General features: G+C 37.2%; 4 protein-coding genes across 4 annotated transcripts; 2 read left to right on the forward strand and 2 right to left on the reverse strand.

Annotated features, from left to right (window-relative positions):
* Window positions 1-648: 648 nt before the first annotated feature.
* On the forward strand, window positions 649-2,802 carry LOC110758165 (beta-amyrin 28-monooxygenase-like). The gene is made up of 4 exons (XM_021959971.2): window positions 649-1,351; window positions 1,527-1,968; window positions 2,105-2,292; window positions 2,406-2,802. The coding sequence occupies exons 1-4, from the start codon at window positions 857-859 to the stop codon at window positions 2,706-2,708; spliced, it is 1,428 nt and encodes a 475-aa protein (XP_021815663.2). The 5' UTR covers window positions 649-856; the 3' UTR covers window positions 2,709-2,802.
* A 12-nt stretch (window positions 2,803-2,814) lies between these two features.
* On the forward strand, window positions 2,815-5,610 carry LOC110765786 (beta-amyrin 28-monooxygenase-like). Its single transcript, XM_088252357.1, has 5 exons — window positions 2,815-3,892; window positions 4,005-4,216; window positions 4,325-4,766; window positions 4,856-5,043; window positions 5,136-5,610. Exons 1-5 carry the CDS (start codon window positions 3,433-3,435, stop codon window positions 5,436-5,438), a joined length of 1,605 nt encoding a protein of 534 aa, XP_088108483.1. The 5' UTR covers window positions 2,815-3,432; the 3' UTR covers window positions 5,439-5,610.
* A 1,533-nt stretch (window positions 5,611-7,143) lies between these two features.
* LOC110758153 (uncharacterized) lies at window positions 7,144-11,335 on the reverse strand. Its single transcript, XM_021959956.2, has 7 exons — window positions 10,881-11,335; window positions 10,192-10,332; window positions 9,727-10,092; window positions 9,083-9,328; window positions 8,416-8,508; window positions 7,956-8,156; window positions 7,144-7,579 (listed from the first exon to the last, which is right to left on the reverse strand). The coding sequence occupies exons 1-7, from the start codon at window positions 11,181-11,183 to the stop codon at window positions 7,364-7,366; spliced, it is 1,566 nt and encodes a 521-aa protein (XP_021815648.1). The 5' UTR covers window positions 11,184-11,335; the 3' UTR covers window positions 7,144-7,363.
* A 2,848-nt stretch (window positions 11,336-14,183) lies between these two features.
* LOC110758162 (uncharacterized) lies at window positions 14,184-18,897 on the reverse strand. The gene is made up of 7 exons (XM_021959968.2): window positions 18,431-18,897; window positions 17,607-17,747; window positions 17,141-17,506; window positions 16,424-16,669; window positions 15,423-15,515; window positions 14,963-15,163; window positions 14,184-14,630 (listed from the first exon to the last, which is right to left on the reverse strand). The coding sequence occupies exons 1-7, from the start codon at window positions 18,734-18,736 to the stop codon at window positions 14,415-14,417; spliced, it is 1,569 nt and encodes a 522-aa protein (XP_021815660.1). The 5' UTR covers window positions 18,737-18,897; the 3' UTR covers window positions 14,184-14,414.
* Between the last annotated feature and the right edge of the window lie 326 nt (window positions 18,898-19,223).

A 19,223-nucleotide genomic window follows, 5' to 3' on the forward strand; every position in this document is an offset into this window, starting at 1 on the left:
AAAAAAGTTTCATTTGAATGGGACATTCAACTGAGTCCTACACTTCTATTTCAGAAAATGGGTAAAATACTTAGTGAACCTGAGTGTACCCTTTTGTCCACACTCTCCAGGGAATCAACCGTCTTGGCTAACCCAAGATTCCCCATATAATATCTTACAATGTAATGATGATTACAATTAGTCTTTGTAGAGTTTATTGGTCACAAAAACATTATCTAATTCCAGAATACATAAAACAACAAAAAGTGAAATCAGCAAGGCATCATTGTGATGTTTTCTAAGTACCCAGCAAAGATCAAGTCAACCTAATTTGTCTTGCACGTTTGGGGTTCAGAATCATGACAAAGATAATATGCGTCTTCATGCATTTGACATTTGTGACACATGAAACCTATGTATTTACAAACTAGGCGGAATGGCCATGAAATGAAGTTTTTTTTTATTAAACAAACCAAGTCCAATGATAGAAAACCATTCATTCCTTAACTTCACCAAATGGGTGGTGTGTGTACAAACAGCTAAAAACAAACAGCTGAGGTACTATCGATGCACTACCAAACAGCTGAAATTATATTCCAAGCCGAACTTGCCATCATGAACAGAGTTTCACTGCACTATAAGAACCAGTAATAACCATGTTCTTCTCCATAATGGAGTTATGTATGGATTCTTTCTAGTTTTGCATAACCAATATTAATGTGCTTCTGCATATTTCGATACACCCGCCCGAAACCCTAAAAAGAAAAAAGCATTTATCTTCTTTTCCTTTACTAGACTCCCCCCATATGCATTGATTTTTCATTCTCTTGAATCCCTCCCTCACACTCTTGCAAAAACAAATTACGCCACACAAATCATGAATACACTTCTTGTCACCATTTTCCTCTTAGTCATCCCCATCTTCTTTCTCATTACGAGAAGAAGAAAATCATCGAAAAGGCTTCCTCCAGGTTCATTGGGACTACCCATAATAGGACAGAGCCTTGGCTTTCTTCGAGCCCTGCGCAACAACACTGCAGAAAAATGGCTTGAACAAAGAATAACCAAGTATGGTCCGGTTTCAAAGCTGAGTCTCTTTGGCAAGCCAACAGTATTCATTCATGGACAGGCTGCAAACAAGTTTGTATTCAACAATGATGGCACAGCCATTACCAGCCAACAACCTGAGTCTACTCGAATGATTTTAGGTGACCGGAACATATTGGAGCTGAGTGGCGAGGATCACAAGCGAGTTAGAAATGCTCTTATGGTGTTCTTGAAGCCTGAGTCACTGAAGCAATATGTGGGAAAAATGGACGAAGAAATCAGGAAGCATCTTGAGTTGAATTGGCATGGGAAGCAAAAAATAACAGTAAGTTATAGCGCTATAAAAAGCTTTTGAGTCAATTACACTTGGCACTCATATAGGTTGGGACCATACCTACTGCAAAGGCGTTTAGTTGGCCAATCAGTTTAACAGATATGTAAATCGGCACTTATTCGCTGAATTAAAATTCACATTAACGAAGTTTTTCCGTTGTTCATAGGTCTTGCCTCTCATGAAGAACCTCACGTTCAACATTATATGCTCACTGCTTTTTGGGGTTGAACGAGGACCTCGCAGAGACGAACTCATTGAGTGTTTTCAACTAATGATAGAAGGAGTGTGGTCAGTGCCTCTTAACTTGCCGTTCACGCGTTTCAACTGCAGCATCAAGGCAAGCAAGAGGGTTCAAAACATGCTTAAGGAACTAATTTGTGAAAAGAGGATGCAACTTGAGCAAAAAACTGCTTTACCACTCCAAGACCTTATCACTTGCTTGCTTAGCATTCGAAATGTTGACAATGAAGAAGAATTAACTGAAAAAGAGATCTTGCACAATATCATAATAGTTATGGTTGCAGGATATGACACTTCATCTGTGGTCATTACTTTTCTTTTGCGGCTTCTAGCTAATGAACCTGCTGTTTATGCAGCCCTTCTTCAAGGTATGCATAATCCCCCTACTCATAAAATTCTACACGACACAAAAAATGAAGCGTTCAAGTTTACCTTATTCCATTGGATCGCTAACGAGTTGGAACCTTTGTAATGTGATTGATGCTTGTTCATTTGTGTTTGCAGAACAGGAAGAAATAGCTAGAAGCAAATCCTTAGGGGAACTTCTGACATGGGAAGACCTTGCTAAGATGAAGTACACATGGAGGGTAACAATGGAAATTCTGAGGACAACTCCTCCTGTCTTTGGTGGCATGAGGAGGGCTATGAAAGATATTGAGTATGGAGGATTCCTCATCCCTCAAGGGTGGCAAGTAAGTTCAAATTTACTACAAGCATATATATATATATCACAGAAATTCTCATTCTCTTTCAAAAAGATAGAAATATATATATTGAAGAAAATCCTAACATCAAAAATTGCTAGATATTCTGGGCTATTCCTATGACACACAATGACGATAGCATATTCCCTGAGCCATCAAAGTTCGATCCAAGTAGGTTCGAGAACCAAAAATCAGTTCCACCCTACAGCTTTGTTCCATTCGGAGGAGGAGCACGAATATGTCCAGGATATGAGTTTGCCAGGATTGAAATCCTTGTTGCAATCCATTATATGGTAACTCAATTCACATGGAAGCTATGCGCAGACAACAAGTTCAGTAGGGTTCCTCTGCCAGTACCTACTCAAGGACTACCTATAGAAATCATGCCAAGGAAACAAATGTAATGTTAAGATGTTTGATCAACTTCAATACTTATCATCCTAGCTATACGAAATGTCTCGATCTGGAACGATATTATATGCTATTCATGCATTTAAAGAAATCAAATTCTATCGAGCTACCTCTAGAGGTTGTATATTATGTTACACGAAAACGGGCCACGAGAGCATTTATGAGATTTATGGGGTCCTGTGTGCAAAAATTGAAAAGAAACCATTCTAATCTGTCTCTGTGATTTTAGACTTACCTTTCCAACTTAGTTCCAGCTATATTACTTTTGTTCTTTTATCAAGGGAATGGGGGAATTCGAACTTGGAACCTTTTAATAACAAAAAGCAAAAGTTCTAGCTATATGTCAAGTTTTTCTGTCTGATTAAATAAACAAAAACAATGAGGGAATAATTCCAGAGAACTAGGACACCTTATACTAATTTCTTTAATTTATTAAATGTATAGAAACAGTGAACTATACAACACATGACGTTGAACTGTTACTTATTATATTACAAGGCATACTTTGCATTCTTTAATAGAAGTAAGTGCACTTGTAAACCAAGAAGTTTGGTGGGGTTTTGTTTTCAGAGTTCTAAATGGAATAGTTGACTTATAGGCACATGAGATACCCTCCCAGAAGCCAACAAAAACATATTTAGCTTTCCTTGAATTGCATTGAATTGAAGATGGATTAAACTCCTGTTCTTTCACTCCACAAACAAAGCCTCACAAATCATGGATATCCTTCTTATCACAGTGTTCCTCTTCCTCATCCCCATCTTCCTTCTCCTTGCAAGAAGAAAAAAGCCATCAAATAGGCTTCCTCCAGGCTCACTAGGGCTGCCCATAATAGGCCAGAGCCTTGGCCTTCTCAGAGCCATGCGTGCCAATACTGCTGAAAAATGGCTTGAAGAAAGAATCAGAAAGTACGGTTCAGTTTCAAAGCTAAGTCTCTTTGGGAAACCAACAGTCTTCATTCATGGACAGGCTGCAAACAAGTTTATATTCACCACTGATGGCAGCACCATTACCAGCCAACAAACAGAGTCTATTCGTATGATTTTGGGTGACCGGAATATACTGGAGATGAGTGGCAGTGATCACAAGCGTTTAAGAAATGCTCTTATGTTGTTCTTGAAGCCTGAGTCACTGAAGCAATATGTTGGAAAAATGGACCAAGAAACCAGGAAGCACAGTAAGTTATTCCTATCAAGAACTTTCTGTGAGAGAATTTTCAAAATAGAAAGAAAGTTGAAAGGGGTTTTGAAATTATATATAAATTTACTTCTTTTTTTTTTTTTTTTTTTGGTCTGATATAAATTTACTTCAAGTGACACCATTTGGTGAAAGAAGAGTTTACCCTGTTTTTCAACACTTTTTTTTTCTTTCTATCAGATCTTTTCAACCATGTTTTTCTCATCATAGGAATTGTGGCAGCCAAAGCCATTTTTTCCATCAACCTAACTGCATCCTGTCCCTAGAATGTGTGAAACAAGAGTTACCTAGAAGAAACCTCCCTGTATGCCTTCTGCTTCTGTTTTTTTCTTTTAAGATTAAAAAAGAAAAGTAACTCAAAGCAACAAACAAAGATCAATGTCAATTAACGAAGGTTTCTATTGCTTGATAGGCCTTGCCCCTGATGAAGATCCTCACGTTCAACATAATGTGCTCTCTGCTTTTCGGGCTTGAGCAAGGAACTCGCAGAGATGAACTTGTGGAGTGTTTCCAACAAATGATAGAAGGAATGTGGTCAGTCCCGGTTAACTTTCCGTTCACACGTTACAACCGCAGCCTCAAGGCTAGCAAGAGGGTTCAAAACATGATCAAGGAACTCATATCTGAAAAGAGGGCGGAACTTGAGCAGAAAACTATTTCTCCACTCCAAGACCTTGTCACTTGCTTGCTTAGCATCCGAAATGATGACAATGAAGAAGTTATAACAGAAAAGGAAATCTTGCACAATATCATGCTAATCATGGTTGCAGGACATGACACTTCATCTGTTGTGCTTACTTTTCTTTTTCGGTCTCTAGCTAATGAGGCTGCTGTTTATGAAGCCCTTCTTCAGGGTATAAATATTAGAGGCAAGAGTTTCAAATTTCCTGCATAAAAGGCACTGATCCAATGCAACTGATGCCTTTTGATTTGTGGCTTGCAGAGCAAGAAGAAATAGCTAAAAGCAAATCCCCAGGAGAGTTTCTGACATGGGAAGACCTTGCCAAGATGAAGTACACATGGAGAGTAGCAATGGAAACTATGAGAATAACTCCTCCTGTTTTTGGTGGCTTCAGGAAGGCCTTGAAAGACATTGATTTGGATGGCTTCCTCATCCCCAAAGGGTGGCAAGTAAGTTCAAATGTACAATAAAGAGCTATTAGCATCTGTGTCCCATTTTCTTCCAGAAACATACAACTGATCATAATATCCAATACTGTCAGATATTCTGGGCTACTTCTATGACACATATGGACGAGAGCGTTTTCCCAGAGCCATCAAAGTTTGATCCGACTAGGTTCGAGAACCAAGCATCAGTTCCACCCTACAACTTCATTCCATTCGGAGCGGGGCATCGAGTATGTCCAGGATACGAGTTTGCCAGGATTGAAATACTTGTTGTAATTCATTATATGGTAACTCAGTTCACATGGAAGCTCTGTGCAGACAACAAATTCAGTAGGGATCCCATGCCTGTACCTACTCAAGGACTGCCCTTAGAAATCAGGCCAAGGAAACCTTGTTAAGTATTAAAATGTTTTGTCAACTTAAATAGTTATCATGCTTTGTTTAGAAGGATAACGTGTCTTAATGTAAGTGATGTATTAGCTATCTATATGCTCTTGAAACAAGGTCTGCAAAGCTACATTTGTGAATATTAAGTTACACTGAAAGTTCTGCTTATAGAAACAAATGAAAATGATAACTTAACCAGCACAGATTGAACAATAAATAGGATCACTCCCATGATTAATTTAACATGTATTCAACCTTCACCTAAACGCCTTATATGCATGATTAATTTGCTAGTAGTTACCCATGACAATTAATGCAAGAAACTGAAAAAAATATGGGATATGTAAACAACCAAAACTAATGTGTTGTCATCCAGATCTTTCTTTGTCCTATATTATGCATAGTTGGATCGCTAGAGATTGAGTTTCCCTCGTATACGCCCCATGTTCTGCATTTTTTTCAAGATTAGATGAGGCAGATTTGACGGAAGCGCTGCTTCAAGTGGTGGTGGTAGTGATCATTTAGGCTTATTGATTGTTTTAGGATTTTAGATGGTTTTGGTCTTGTGGAGTCTGCTTGAGATCATGCTTAATTTTGTGATGTGAGTTTTGTAGCTGTTTGTGTGGCTTTTGTCCATTTTACTTTTGCTTTTTGGGCTTGTTAGTTGTTGGTCTTCTTGCTCTTTTGGGATTGATGATTTTGCTCTTATGGCTCTTGTTGGAATTGATCTAATAACTAAAAAGAGATGTTATTTTGCTTACGACAACAAAAGTGATATGTTTATTGAAACAAATAGACTCTGTTGTGCTCATCATATTTTGGTGTGCTACACTTTTCTTTTTGCTGGAAATTTTGGTGTTACATTATTATAGGTTGGAGTGTTTGTTGGTTTAATACCGACAAAATTCAGTCAATCCACACATGTGATGCAATCCAATTAGAGCTTAGGATCCGATTCAGTCCGATCCATTTTCTATTGGATTGATTGGATTCGATGATTGGTTTTAATTTCATCAAATGACTCGATTTTGAAATTTAGAGATCCAATTCGAGTGGCCAAACCATCAAAAAATTGACCAAAATTAAATTGAATCGGTTGGTTTAAACAAATTGGATTGGATGTTGAACACCCCTAACTATAGGCCAAAATTCAACTCTATCCCGTCTATATCTTTGTTTTTTTATCATTCATAAATTGGGCTGATAGTGAGTTGGCGACACCCCTTTTGTTATTAACGTCTATCTATATTTTCTTCATACAACCTGAGTTCAAAATTCAAATGATGACAAGATCAGGCGTCTTCATGTATTTGACAGTTATGATGCCTGACATCTCTCTTGACAAACCTAAATTTGCAGTCCGATTATACAAACGAAATAATGATCGAATAATTCCCCTGAACTTGAGCCACCTTACTCGACTCGACACTTGTCTTTTGTTTTGTCAAATGTTTACACGCATACAAAAAATGCTTGTTAACATAAATGACTGCACTTTGCATTATATTACAAGTCATACTTGCATCTTTAATAGAAAAGCATGGCCGAACCGGCAATTTGTGAGATACCCTAGAGTGACAGATAAACCTGAGATTCATGTAAACAGAAAAAAATATAACCAATATGTTGTTCCCAACTCCTTTCTGAGACTAGGGAAAACTCCAATTCAATCAATTTGGAATGACAATATAAAAAAAAATAAGGAAAAAAAAAACATTGTGGAAAAGAAAGACATGCATTACAATTCATATTCCTTTTATCATGTACATTGTACAACAATTGGAACACTAACACGCCCTCCTGTTGTACCTGACTACCGAATGTATTTACAGCTTCGCCATCTTTCATTCATTTGTATCCAACAATAGAACTACACTAAAAGCAGAAGAAACTGGAATGACATCAACCATAGGCCTAACAATTACAAACTGTGGACTTAGCAATTCCGTGACCTGGAGTACTTTGGGGGCAGTGATTCGCACCTTTCATTCATATGGGAGTATGGTTCCATGCTGTTGTATTTAGGTAGTTCCATTCGATACTTCCCTTTAATCTGACAGAACGGAAGATTCACGGTGTCCCCGTCATTGCACCACTTCGGCAGGCGGCTTGAATTATTTTCAAAGAATTTCAGCATGTAAGCATCTTTTATCTGCATTTATGGCAAATAAAGTTAAATCCATGAAAACGAACATATAAACTCCTCATGAAACAACTCATTTGCAAAGCACCCAATGGATGACTTTTTGAATGGGAAGCTACATGAACCTCAACAATCTAATTCCTTTATTTTTTTCAAATGTCACTATACTATCCCTGATTTAAAATTAAAAGGATTAACGATAATATTACATCAATTATTATTGAAAAGGAAATAAAAGAGGTCAGTCATCATTAATCTTGTGTCTCCCTAGAACTAGCATCAACTCAGCCCCTTTTTAGACAGTGGATTAAATTTTGGAGACGATGCAAACGACCTGTTTATTCTAAAGCAAACAGACATCGAATTTTGTTCTGGATAAACTCACCGTAAATTCAGTGACTTGGATAGAGCTAGCAATTGGATCAAACAGTCCTGCCTCCTTATACATTTCAAGAATGAAGGCCACACACGATGTTGACTTCCCATCACTGTATACCCAATCATCCTGTTCGGGAACTGTCAGTAGTTCGTCAAAAGATGATCCTCTCTTTTCAACTTCAACTAGAATATCTGGAAAACTAAGGTTCTGCATGAAATAAAAAGGGTACATCAGAAACTCAGAACGATAATGATGACACAATGAATTTCAAAGATGATATTGACAAATTGCTCAACTTCTAACCAAAAGTAAAAATCTTGATCAGTTAATATTTCTAACTTAAGGAATGCTGATTTATCATTTACTCCAAAAATCTGATGCCCTTGTGGCAATAAAACATAGTTTTTAAAGAGAGAGTTCCAAGATAACCACAGGATTGCAATGCAAGGAAAAAGTTTCACAACACCTGTGTTCCAAGTCTCTTGTTCAAGGCTTCATTCCACATGTTCGCAGCATATGCAGGCTGTATGTGATTCCAAACTGTCATAACAGAAGCAACCTGCATAACCATAGAGCTAAGAATAAGGACCAATGAATAAGAACCTCTTCAAGCTCATAGAAGCATCCACAAGCAAGACATGTCTGAGAGAGAGGGAGATAGCAGGACTTAACTATATTCTCTTAGTTGGCTCACCAATCTAACTACGAACCTAAAGAGAACATTTCTTTCTATCTTCTTTTCTAGTTGTAAACATCCACTGATTATCATCCTAATAAAAAGGTTTTACTTAGAAGGAATGTCTACCCTTATTCCCATCCTGAACCCCTTTTAGGCCACTAGGAAGCAATAGCTGCATGAGCACCCGCAAGTTTATAAAGTGGTTGTCTGAAAGCCAGAAATTATAAACCATAAAGAGAATAATTGGGGTAAAGCACCTAACAGGTAGCTTTTTAAGTCCTTTATAGAATCCCAGGCCTCAACCCAAACAGGTAATGCAAACTACCAAGTTCAATACTAACTAAATCAGACACTAAATCATCATACCAAAATAAAAAAATAAGAAACTAATTTTGATTTACTAATACTGTAACAGTCTGATAATGAAATCTTAAATGTACTTATAACATGATACCACGTGAGCATCCAAAGGGGGTGGATAGTTGTCTTGTACAGTATCTATCCAGCTGAATATCAAGTTATGATAACCATATGGTTGGCCTTCCATGCTCCTTGCATACTCCCAGGCAGCAGTCTCATTAAACTTTGCTCGTATATCAGGATGCAAGGGAAGCAATGCAATATGGGGATTGGAATCATCTTTATTCAGCTCAAACTCCCACCACTCATCCCATGGCAGCACAGCAATGATATCTTCTCCCTACAACATGAAAGGAAAAAAGCACAACAGATTTATATACATAGGCATATACGAATAAAGACATGTATATATATATATATATATATATAGAGAGAGAGAGAGAGAGAGAGAGAATTTAATGTTTTTTTTCATATTTGTTGGTGCTTAGAACCCATCTCGTCCCAATCGAACCAAAGCCCAAAGGCAAAGGACATAGATATAGCATTACTTATCCTTATATAACAATTATTAAAATTAGCACTCTTTGACCTGGCAATGGTGCCTGACTATACAGAAAACTGGAAGGAAAATGTAAAAAAAAAAAAAAAAAAAAGAAGTTTACATGCAAATCACACACAAGCGAAACAGAACCTCAAACCAAATGTACAATACCATAGTATTTTAACTTTGCAACTCACCTTCTCGTTTTCATGTCCTGATTCACCAACCCAAAGATTTCCTTCAGAATCCTTTAAACAAACAGCAGAATGACCAGCGTAAGCTCCACTGACCCACTTCTCTAGTGTCTCAAATCCACCCCACCGCCCACGAATCTTAGATATTGCTAGGAAATCTCCAGAGTGAATATCATCAACACTAATATTTGTGACCCAAGGTTGAGGACGTTGATCAAAGGAAGCACCCATGTGCTTCTCGAGAAACCCAATATTGGAGTTCTCACCCCATCCAGTATTTGTAAACAAGGGAAAGACATCCCACAATGCTTGAAGGGTGCCTAGCATCCCTGCTTGCATGAGGAAAATAGAAACTCCCCTGTTTTTCACCTGATTGGGTTACATTAAAGACAAAATTAAACCCAATTTTTCCTTTAAAAGGAAATTGGAATATCAAGTAATATCTGAATACTAGAAGTGGCAACTTACATATTCAAACTCAGCTTTTCCTTGCCACTCTTTAAACTCAAGTGTATGCTCCCGAGACAGGAAATAGTAATCCCACGTGACAGTGTATGGAGTCGCAAAGACATAAATATCCATACATGTCCAACTATGAGCCTTATCAACCTGGATACAAACATAGATTCAAATAAGTACAACATTAATGAAACCTATATTCTAGAAAATTAAGCCAAAATGATATGTTTTGGAACATAAAATCCACAGAACAATCAAAAGAAACCCCAGAGAGGCTCAAACCGGAAATGTAATTAACACCATAATATCCAGCAGTCCTCTGATATTCTATGGAAAAACAAACAGCAAGTAAATTCCACAACTCCAATACCACAAACCTCCAATTTCTGCTAAATCACCTGCAAACAAACTAAAAACCAACCCTCGTATAGCCCATCATAATCAAACTAGCCAATAAACCTTCAAATTTATCGACAATTTTTTAAGAGAATTAATCCGAGTATCCTGATGACCAAAACTTAAAAAGTTACACAAACCCAGCTAAAAAAGGAGCAGAAGAAATATAAGGTCACTGAAACAAGTTTAAAAATATGTAATACCCATTAACCCACATACTCAAAACTCAAAATTTGCACAAACCCAGTTCGAAAATGAAAGAAAACAAGCCAACAGAATAAGAAATTTCAGTTCGTCTAGACCTTGATATGAAGTGTTCCGCCACCAAATTCGCTGCCACTCTTGTTGTGGAACTCCATCCAAGCTGTGTTCTGGTAAAAGCACGCACCTTTCCACTCCAAACTGTCGTTTGGGGACGAAGCTGAGCCCACGAAAGTGGGCAAGAGATCGACCGCACCGTGCAGAGAGTTGAGGATTGGCCATGAAACCTGTCTGGGCAAGAGAGGGAGGACGTCCCGGGGGTGAAATGGTAATTTGGCGGAATATGCGAAGAGCAAAGTGAGGGTGATTACGGCCGCAAAGAGTAAAGAGAGAGAGGAAGCCATGGCTCTCTCTGTGCGTAGGTGAGGGAGAGGGAGAGATCCCTCGGGTAGCTGAACCCGTTTTGTTAGGCAGATAAAAAACGTTCTTTCTTTAACTTATTATTGCCTCTCTCTCGCAATTCCAACGAGGAAAGGAAACTTTTTCTTTTTCCTGTTTCATTTTTCTTTTTCCCTCTCTTTTGGAACGTGGAGATGTGTACGACATACATATACATCTATCTATCACACGATTCGACAAAAAAAAACAAAATATATCTATCAGGCTCTTATCTTATTCGATGTATTCAGTTGGAAAATAAGACTCCTTTTGAATATTAATTATATTAATTAACTATAAGTTGAGATTTTTAATTAGTCATGTAATAAATACATCATATTGACTCGACCTATTTATTAATGAGAAGGAAAATACTTGCATCTTTTCTTGGATGTAAGAAATGCGACTTTTCTGCTAATCACAGTTTGACATGTGTGCATATATTTTTCTTTTCGTGTTTTTGATGAATTATTTTTGCATATGAGTCAAACTGTAATTTGCTAGAAGTAGGAATGCCTCCTCTAGAAGGAGGGAAGCAGTGTACATCTTTTTTCAAGTATAAAATAATAATAATAAGTGACATTTATAACATACGTGTTATTTTTTAAGGAAAAAAAAAAAGCTAAGTTGGCGTTTGGTATCCTATTCAAATAGGGAACTCAAAAACTTTGATTTTTCTTAAAAATAAGGAGTTCTTAAATCTATTTTTAAGATTCAAAAACTTGTTTGGTATGCAACTTGAAAACTGTTTTCAAATCTTAAAAATTTGAGAACTTGTGGGTTATTAGAAAAAAAAACTAAAAAAACAGATATTTTTTATTTTTGATAATTGTGGTGTTTTTTAGTTGTTCTTGAGTTCGAGTTTTGAAAAATAGGGCTACCAAACAGGTTTTCTTTATTTTTTACTACAAATTTGTTTTTGAGTTTAAAAAGTTGGATTCAAGTTGAATACCAAACAGGCTCTAACTTTTCTTTATTAAAAAAAACTAACGCTTTAGTTTTCAAAAAAAAACCCTAAATACTCTCTAAGAAAACTCTAAGAGCATCTCCAAGGGAGATGTCAAATACCAAACATCAAATTTAAATTTGATGGCTGATGTGGCAATTTGACATCTTACACAGCTTTACACTCCACCCGAAATGTCAAATTAAAATATTATTTTATTGCATTTTAGTGTTGATTTATTTTTAATTAAAAAGAAAAGAAAAGAAAAAATAATAAAATATTCATTTGACATCTTGCTTTTGGGATGTCAAAAATAACATCTCAACCTTCAGCCTTCATTCCACATCAGCTTTGACACATCGGTTGGAGTAATGTGAGATGTTATTTCTAGCTGTTAAACGTCTATGTGGCACTTTTGACACATCGGTTGGAGATGCTCTAAGGAAAAAAGTCTTTATCACCGTCCCCTTTGGGGGTTGGCGGCTTCCTTCTCTATCTCCTTTCATCCCTTATTTTCTCCTTCTCTCCCTTTAACCTTAAAATTGTTAGTTTATTTTGTGATGTGAAAGCAGTCGCCGTTAAGGCTGGAGTGGGCTCCAGCCCAATCCTATTTTTGAGAGTAGGCTTAATTTGTAAGCCAAACATAGACATATAAATCAGATTTTAGCCCAAATTTCTAGAGTCATCAACAAACCAAACTCCAGACAACTTCTTTGGGCCAACTTCCTTTCAGGCTAAGTCATGATAGCTTTTTCTCTTTATCTCTCTCCCTTTTCTCTTTCATTTTTTTCTTTCCTTTCTCTTTTCTTCTTCTTTCTTCTCTCTCTTTTCTTGTTCTTCTTCTTTATCTTTCTTTCCTTTTGTCTTCTTTATTTGTTTCTCTTTTGTGTTATTGAGTCTCTGTTTCTCTCTTCTTCCTTTTTTTCATGCATTTCTGTGTCTACACATTGATGGTGGTTTTATGAGGTGGTTTGACCAGCTCGACCGAATCACCGTTATAATAGATGTCCAAAAAAAAAAATTGCCCACCCTTGTAAAAACAAAATCTCGTGTCCGCTCTTGGCTGCCATGAAACGATGTCATTGCCACGATATATTCATTGTATTTTGACCCCCGTACATAAGGAGTTGGCTCCCTTCGACATAATTTGGAGCTCTAAAGAGGAGAAGATGTCTGGTTGCATTGGGTTCGAGTTTAGCCAGTACGGGACTATAGGTTTAGCCGGTATAGCACTATGATTTTGATTCAATCCGATCCATTTTATAATTTCTTCAATTTCAAATGTGAAAAGGCATAAAACCAACTAAGTTGGACTGCATTAAATTCGGTTTTAGAATTTAAGAATCCAGTTCGATCCGCCATACCATCGAAAAATTGACCAAAATTGAATTGAATCAGTTGGTGTAGACGAATTGGATTGGATGTTGAACACCCCTAACTATAGGCCAAAATTCAACTTTATCCCGTCTACATCTCTGTTTTTTTTTTTATCATTCTTAAATTGGCCTGATAGTGAGTTGGCGACACCCCTTTTGTTATTAACGTCAATCTAAATTTTCTTCATACAATCTGAGCTCAAAATTCAAATGATGACAAGATCATGTGTCTTCACGTATTTGACAGTTATGATGCCTGACATCTCTCTTGAAAACCTAAATTTGCAGTCTGATTAAACAAAAGAAACAACGATCGAATAATTCCCTTGAACTTGGGCCACCTTACTCGACTCGACACTTGTCTTCTGTTTTGTCAAATGTTTACACGCATACAAAAAAATCTTGTTAACATAAATGGTTGCAGTTTGCACTATATTACAACTTACAAGTCATACTTGCATCTTTAATAGAAACGTATGGCAGAACCAGCAATTTGTGAGATACCCTGGAGAGAGAGATAAAACTGAGAGATTCATGTAAACGTAAAAAAAACTAATATGTTGTTCCCAACTCCTTTCTGAGACTAGGGAACACTTCAATAAATTTGGAATGACATTATAAAAAAAAAAGGGAAAAAAAAAACATTGTGGAAAAGAAAGACATGCATTACAATTCATATTCCTTTTATCATGTACATTGTACAACAATTGGAACACTAACACTGCCCTCCTTTCGTACCTGACCACCGAACATATTTACAGCTTCACCATCTTTCATTCATTTGTATCCAACAATAGAACTACACTAAAAGCAGAAGAAACTGGTATGACATCAACCATAGGCCTAACAAATTTGTAAGAGCAACGAATTGAGGACTAGCAATTCCGTGACCTGGAGTACTTTGGGGGCAGTGATTCGCACCTTTCATTCATATGGGAGTACGGTTCCACGCTGTTGTATTCAGGTAGTTCCATTCGATACTTCCCTTTAATCTGACAGAAAGGAAGCTTCACGGTGTCCCCGTCATTGCACCACTTTGGCAGGCGGCATGAATTATTTTCAAAGAATTTCAGCATGTAAGCATCTTTTATCTGCATTTATGGCAAATAAAGTTAAATCCATGAGAACGAACATATAAACTCCTCATGAAACAACTAATTTGCATAGCACCCAATGGATGACGTTTTGAATGGGAAGCTACATGAACCTCAACAATCTAATTCCTTTCCTTTTTCAAATGTCACTAAACTTTCTATTATTTAAAATTAAAAAGGTTCAACTATAATATCATATCAATTCTTATTGAAAAGGGAATAAAAGAGGTCAGTCATCATTGATCTTGTGTCTCCCTAGAACTAGCATCAACTCAGCCCCGTTTATTCTAAAACAAACAGATATTGAATTTTGTTCTGGATAAACTCACCGTAAATTCAGTGACGTGGATAGAGCTAGCAATTGGATCAAACAGTCCTGCCTGTTTATACATTTCAAGAATGAAGGCCACACTCGATGTTGACTTCCCATCACTGTATACCCAATAATCCTGTTCGGGAAGTGTCAGCAGTTCGTCAAAAGATGATCCTCTCTTTTCAACTTCAACTAGAATATCTGGAAGACTAAGGTTCTGCATGAAATACAAAGGGTACATCAGAAACTCAGAACGATAAAAATGGCACAATGAATTTCAAAGATGATATTGACTAATTGCTTAACTTCTAACCAAAAGTAAAAATCTTGATCGGTTGATATTTCTAACTGAAGGAATGCTGATTTATCATTTACTCCAAAAATCTGATGCCCTTGTGGCAATAAAACATATTTTTTAAAGAGAGAGTTCCATGATAGCTACAGGATTGCAATGCAAGGAAAACGTTTCACAACACCTGTGTTCCAAGTCTCTTGTTCAAGGCTTCATTCCACATGTTCGCAGCATATGTAGGCTCTATGTTATTCCAAACTGTCATAACAGAAGCAACCTGCATAACCATAGAGCTAAGAATAAGGACCAATGAATAAGAAAACCTCTTCAAGCTCGTAGAAGCATCCACACGCAAGACATGTCTGAGAGAGAGGGAGATAGCAGGACTTAACTATATTCTCTTAGTTGGCTAACCAATCTAACTATGAACCTAAAGAAAGCATTTCTTTCTATCTTCTTTTCCAGTTGTAAACATCCACTGATCATCATCCATTGTGGACCCTTTTAGGCCACTACGAAGAATTCATATAATAGCTGCATGAGCACCTTATGCATGATGCATATTATAAGTTTTCCTAATTCTACTTGGATTAGTTTTCCTAATTCAGTTAAGGATTCCTTGTTGTTGAAGGATCTCTTATTAGTTAATTTGCTTTCCTATTTCTTAAAGTTTACTTTTCCTTTTCCTAGGCTAAAAAGGGTTTTGCCTCTATAAATAGAGTTGTTTGTAATCTTTTAAGGGAGACTTGATGTATGATAAATTTCCTTACTTTAAACTCTCTGATTCCTTCCCTTTCCCTTTGTCTCTACGATCTCTATTTCTTCTCCTCGATCTCTTATTTCTTCTCTGTTCTATTGCTTAAGTGTTTACTCTAATACCTACGGGCTGTTCTACATCAGCACCTTGATACAAATTAATCCGTACCCACAAGTTTATAAAGTGGTTGTTTGAAAGCCAGAAGTTATAAACCATAAAGAGAATAATTGGGGTAAAGCACCTAACAGGTAGGTTTTTAAGTCCTCTATAGAATCCCAGGCCTCAATCCAAACAGGTAATGGAAACCACCAAGTTCAACACTAACTAAATCATCATACCGAAAGAAAAAAATAAGGAAATTAATTTAGATTTACTAATACTGTAAACAGTCTGATAATGAAATCTTAAATGTACTAATAACATGATACCACGTGAGCATCCACAGGGGGTGGATAGTTGTCTTTTACAGTATCTATCCAGCTGAATATCACGTTATGATAACCAAATGAATGGCCTTCCATGCTCCTTGCATACTTCCAGGCAGCAGTCTCACTAAACTTTGCTCGTATATCAGGATGCAAGGGAAGCAGCGCAATATGGGGATTGGAATCATCTTTATTGAGCTGAAACTCCCACCACTCATCCCATGGCAGCACAGCAATGATACTTTCTCCCTAGAACACGAAAGGAAAAAAGCACAACAGATTGTATTTTATACATAGGCATATACAAATAAAGACATACATATAAATACACATAAAAACATAGAGAGAGAGAGAGAGAGAGAGAGAGAGAGAGAGAGAGAGAGAGAGAGAGAGCGGGAGAGATTGAGAGAAATAGAGAATTTAATGTTGTTTCATATTCGTTGGTGCTTAGGACCCATCTCATCCCAGCATTGCCAATCGAACCAAAGCCCAAAGGCAAGGGACATAGTTATAGCATCACTTATCCTAATTTAATAATAATTAAAATTAATACACTTTGACCTGGCAATGGTGCCTGACTGGAAAACTGGAAGAAAATTGTAAAACAAAAAAAAAACAACAAAAAAAAAACAGTTTCCATGCAAATCACACACAAGCAAAACAGAACCTCCAAACCAAATGTACAATACCATATAGTATTTTACAAACTTTGCAGCTCACCATCTCGTTTTCATGTCCTGATTCACCAACCCAAAGATTTCCTTCAGAATCCTTTAAACAAACAGCAGAATGACCAACGTAAGCTCCACTGACCCACTTCGCTAGTGTTTCAAATCCACCCCACCACCCACGAATCTTAGATATTGCTAGGAAATCTCCAGAGTGAATATCATCTACGTTAATATTTGTGACCCAAGGTTGAGGACGTTGATCAAAGGAAGCACCCATGTGCTTCTTGAGAAACCCAATATTGGAGTTCTCACCCCATTCAGTATCTGTAAACAAGGGAAAGACATCCCACAATGCTTGCAGGGTGCCTAGCATCCCTGCTTGCATGAGGAAAATAGAAACTCCCCTGCTTTTCACCTGATTGGGTAACATTAAAGACAAAATTAAACCCAATTTTTCGTTTGAAAGGAAATTGGAATATCAAGTAATATCTGAATACTAGAAAGTGGCAACTTACATATTCAAACTCGGCTTTTCCTTGCCATGCTTTAAACTCAAGTGTATGCTCCCCAGACAGGAAATAGTAATCCCATGTGACAGTGTATGGAGTCGCAAAGACATAAATATCCATACATGTCCAACTTTGAGCCTTATTAACCTGGATACAAACATGGATACAATTTTAAAATATTGTAATAAGAGTATGAAAACTCTGGTGAATGCCCCAGATTTTCTAAGCATAGGAACTCAGTATCTAATGTAAATGTAAGATCACAAATAGCCTTAATTAGGTATTTTCTTTCCTACAGGGATCAGCCAACCACAGGAGGTTCAAATTCATAAGTACAACATTAATGAAACCTATATTCTAGAAAATGAAGCCAAAACGATATGTTTTGGGTCATAAAATCCAAAGAACAATCAAAAGAAACCCCAGCGAGGCTCAAACCGGAAATGTAATTAACACCTTAATATCCAGCAGTCAAACAGCAAGTAAATTCCACAACTCCAATACCACAAACCTCCAATTTCTGCTAAATCACCTAGAAACAAACTGAAAACCAACCCTCGCATAGCCCATCATAATCAAACTAGCCAATAAAACCTTAAAATTTATCGACAATTTTTTAAGAGAAAATTAATCTGAATATCCTAATGACCAAAACTTCAAAAAGTTACACAAACCCAGCTAAAAAACGAGCAGAAGAAATATAAGGTCACTGAAACAAGTTTAACATAATTTAATACCCATTAACCCACATACTCAAAACTCAAAATTTGCACAAACCCTGTTCGAAAATGAAAGAAAACAAGCCAACAGAACACTCAGTTCGTCTAGACCTTGATATGAAGAGTTCCGCCACCAAATTCGCTGCCACGCTTGTTGTGTAACTCCATCCAAGCTGTGTTCTGGTAAAAGCACGCACCTTTCCACTCCAAACTGTCTTTTGGGGACGAAGCTGAGCCCACGAAAATGGGCAAGAGATCGACCGCACCGTGCAGAGAGTTGAGGATTGGCCATGAAACCTGTCTGGGCAAGAGAGGGAGGACGTCCCGGGGGTGAAATGGTAATTTGACGGAATATGCGAAGAGCAAAGTGAGTGTGATTACGGCGGCCGCAAACAGTAAAGAGGGAGAGGAAGCCATGGCTCTCTCTGTCCGTAGGTGAGTGAGGGAGAGATCCCTCGGCTAGTTGAACCCGTTTTGTTAGACAGATATAAACGTTCTTTGTTTAACTCATTATTGCCTGTCTCTCGCAATTCCAACGAGGAAAGGAAACTTTTTCTTTTTCCTGTTTCAATATTCTTTTTCCCTCTCTTTTTTCATGGACGTGTTTACGACATATTATATCTCTTTTTCTTTTTCTTTTTTCCAAACGATAGGAAGATTTTATTAGAGGCGAATAGAAAGTTTTACATCTTTTGCTAATTCCTTCAATCCTAGCATCAACAGGGTTGTTGACCCAAAAACAAAAAAATGCATCAACAGGGTTTACTCCTTGAAGCATTCGAATAAGCAGCTGCGAATTAGACTCCACAATAACTTTGTATATAGAATCTAGGCTTAAATGTCAAAATAGTGTTTTATCGTGGTCAATTTAGTCCTTATATTTTTAATTTGGCCAATTTAGTCC

This window comes from Prunus avium, chromosome 4 (genome assembly GCF_965620075.1).
Source record: "Prunus avium chromosome 4, drPruAviu1.hap1.1, whole genome shotgun sequence".
NCBI classification, from domain to species: Eukaryota; Viridiplantae; Streptophyta; class Magnoliopsida; order Rosales; family Rosaceae; genus Prunus; species Prunus avium.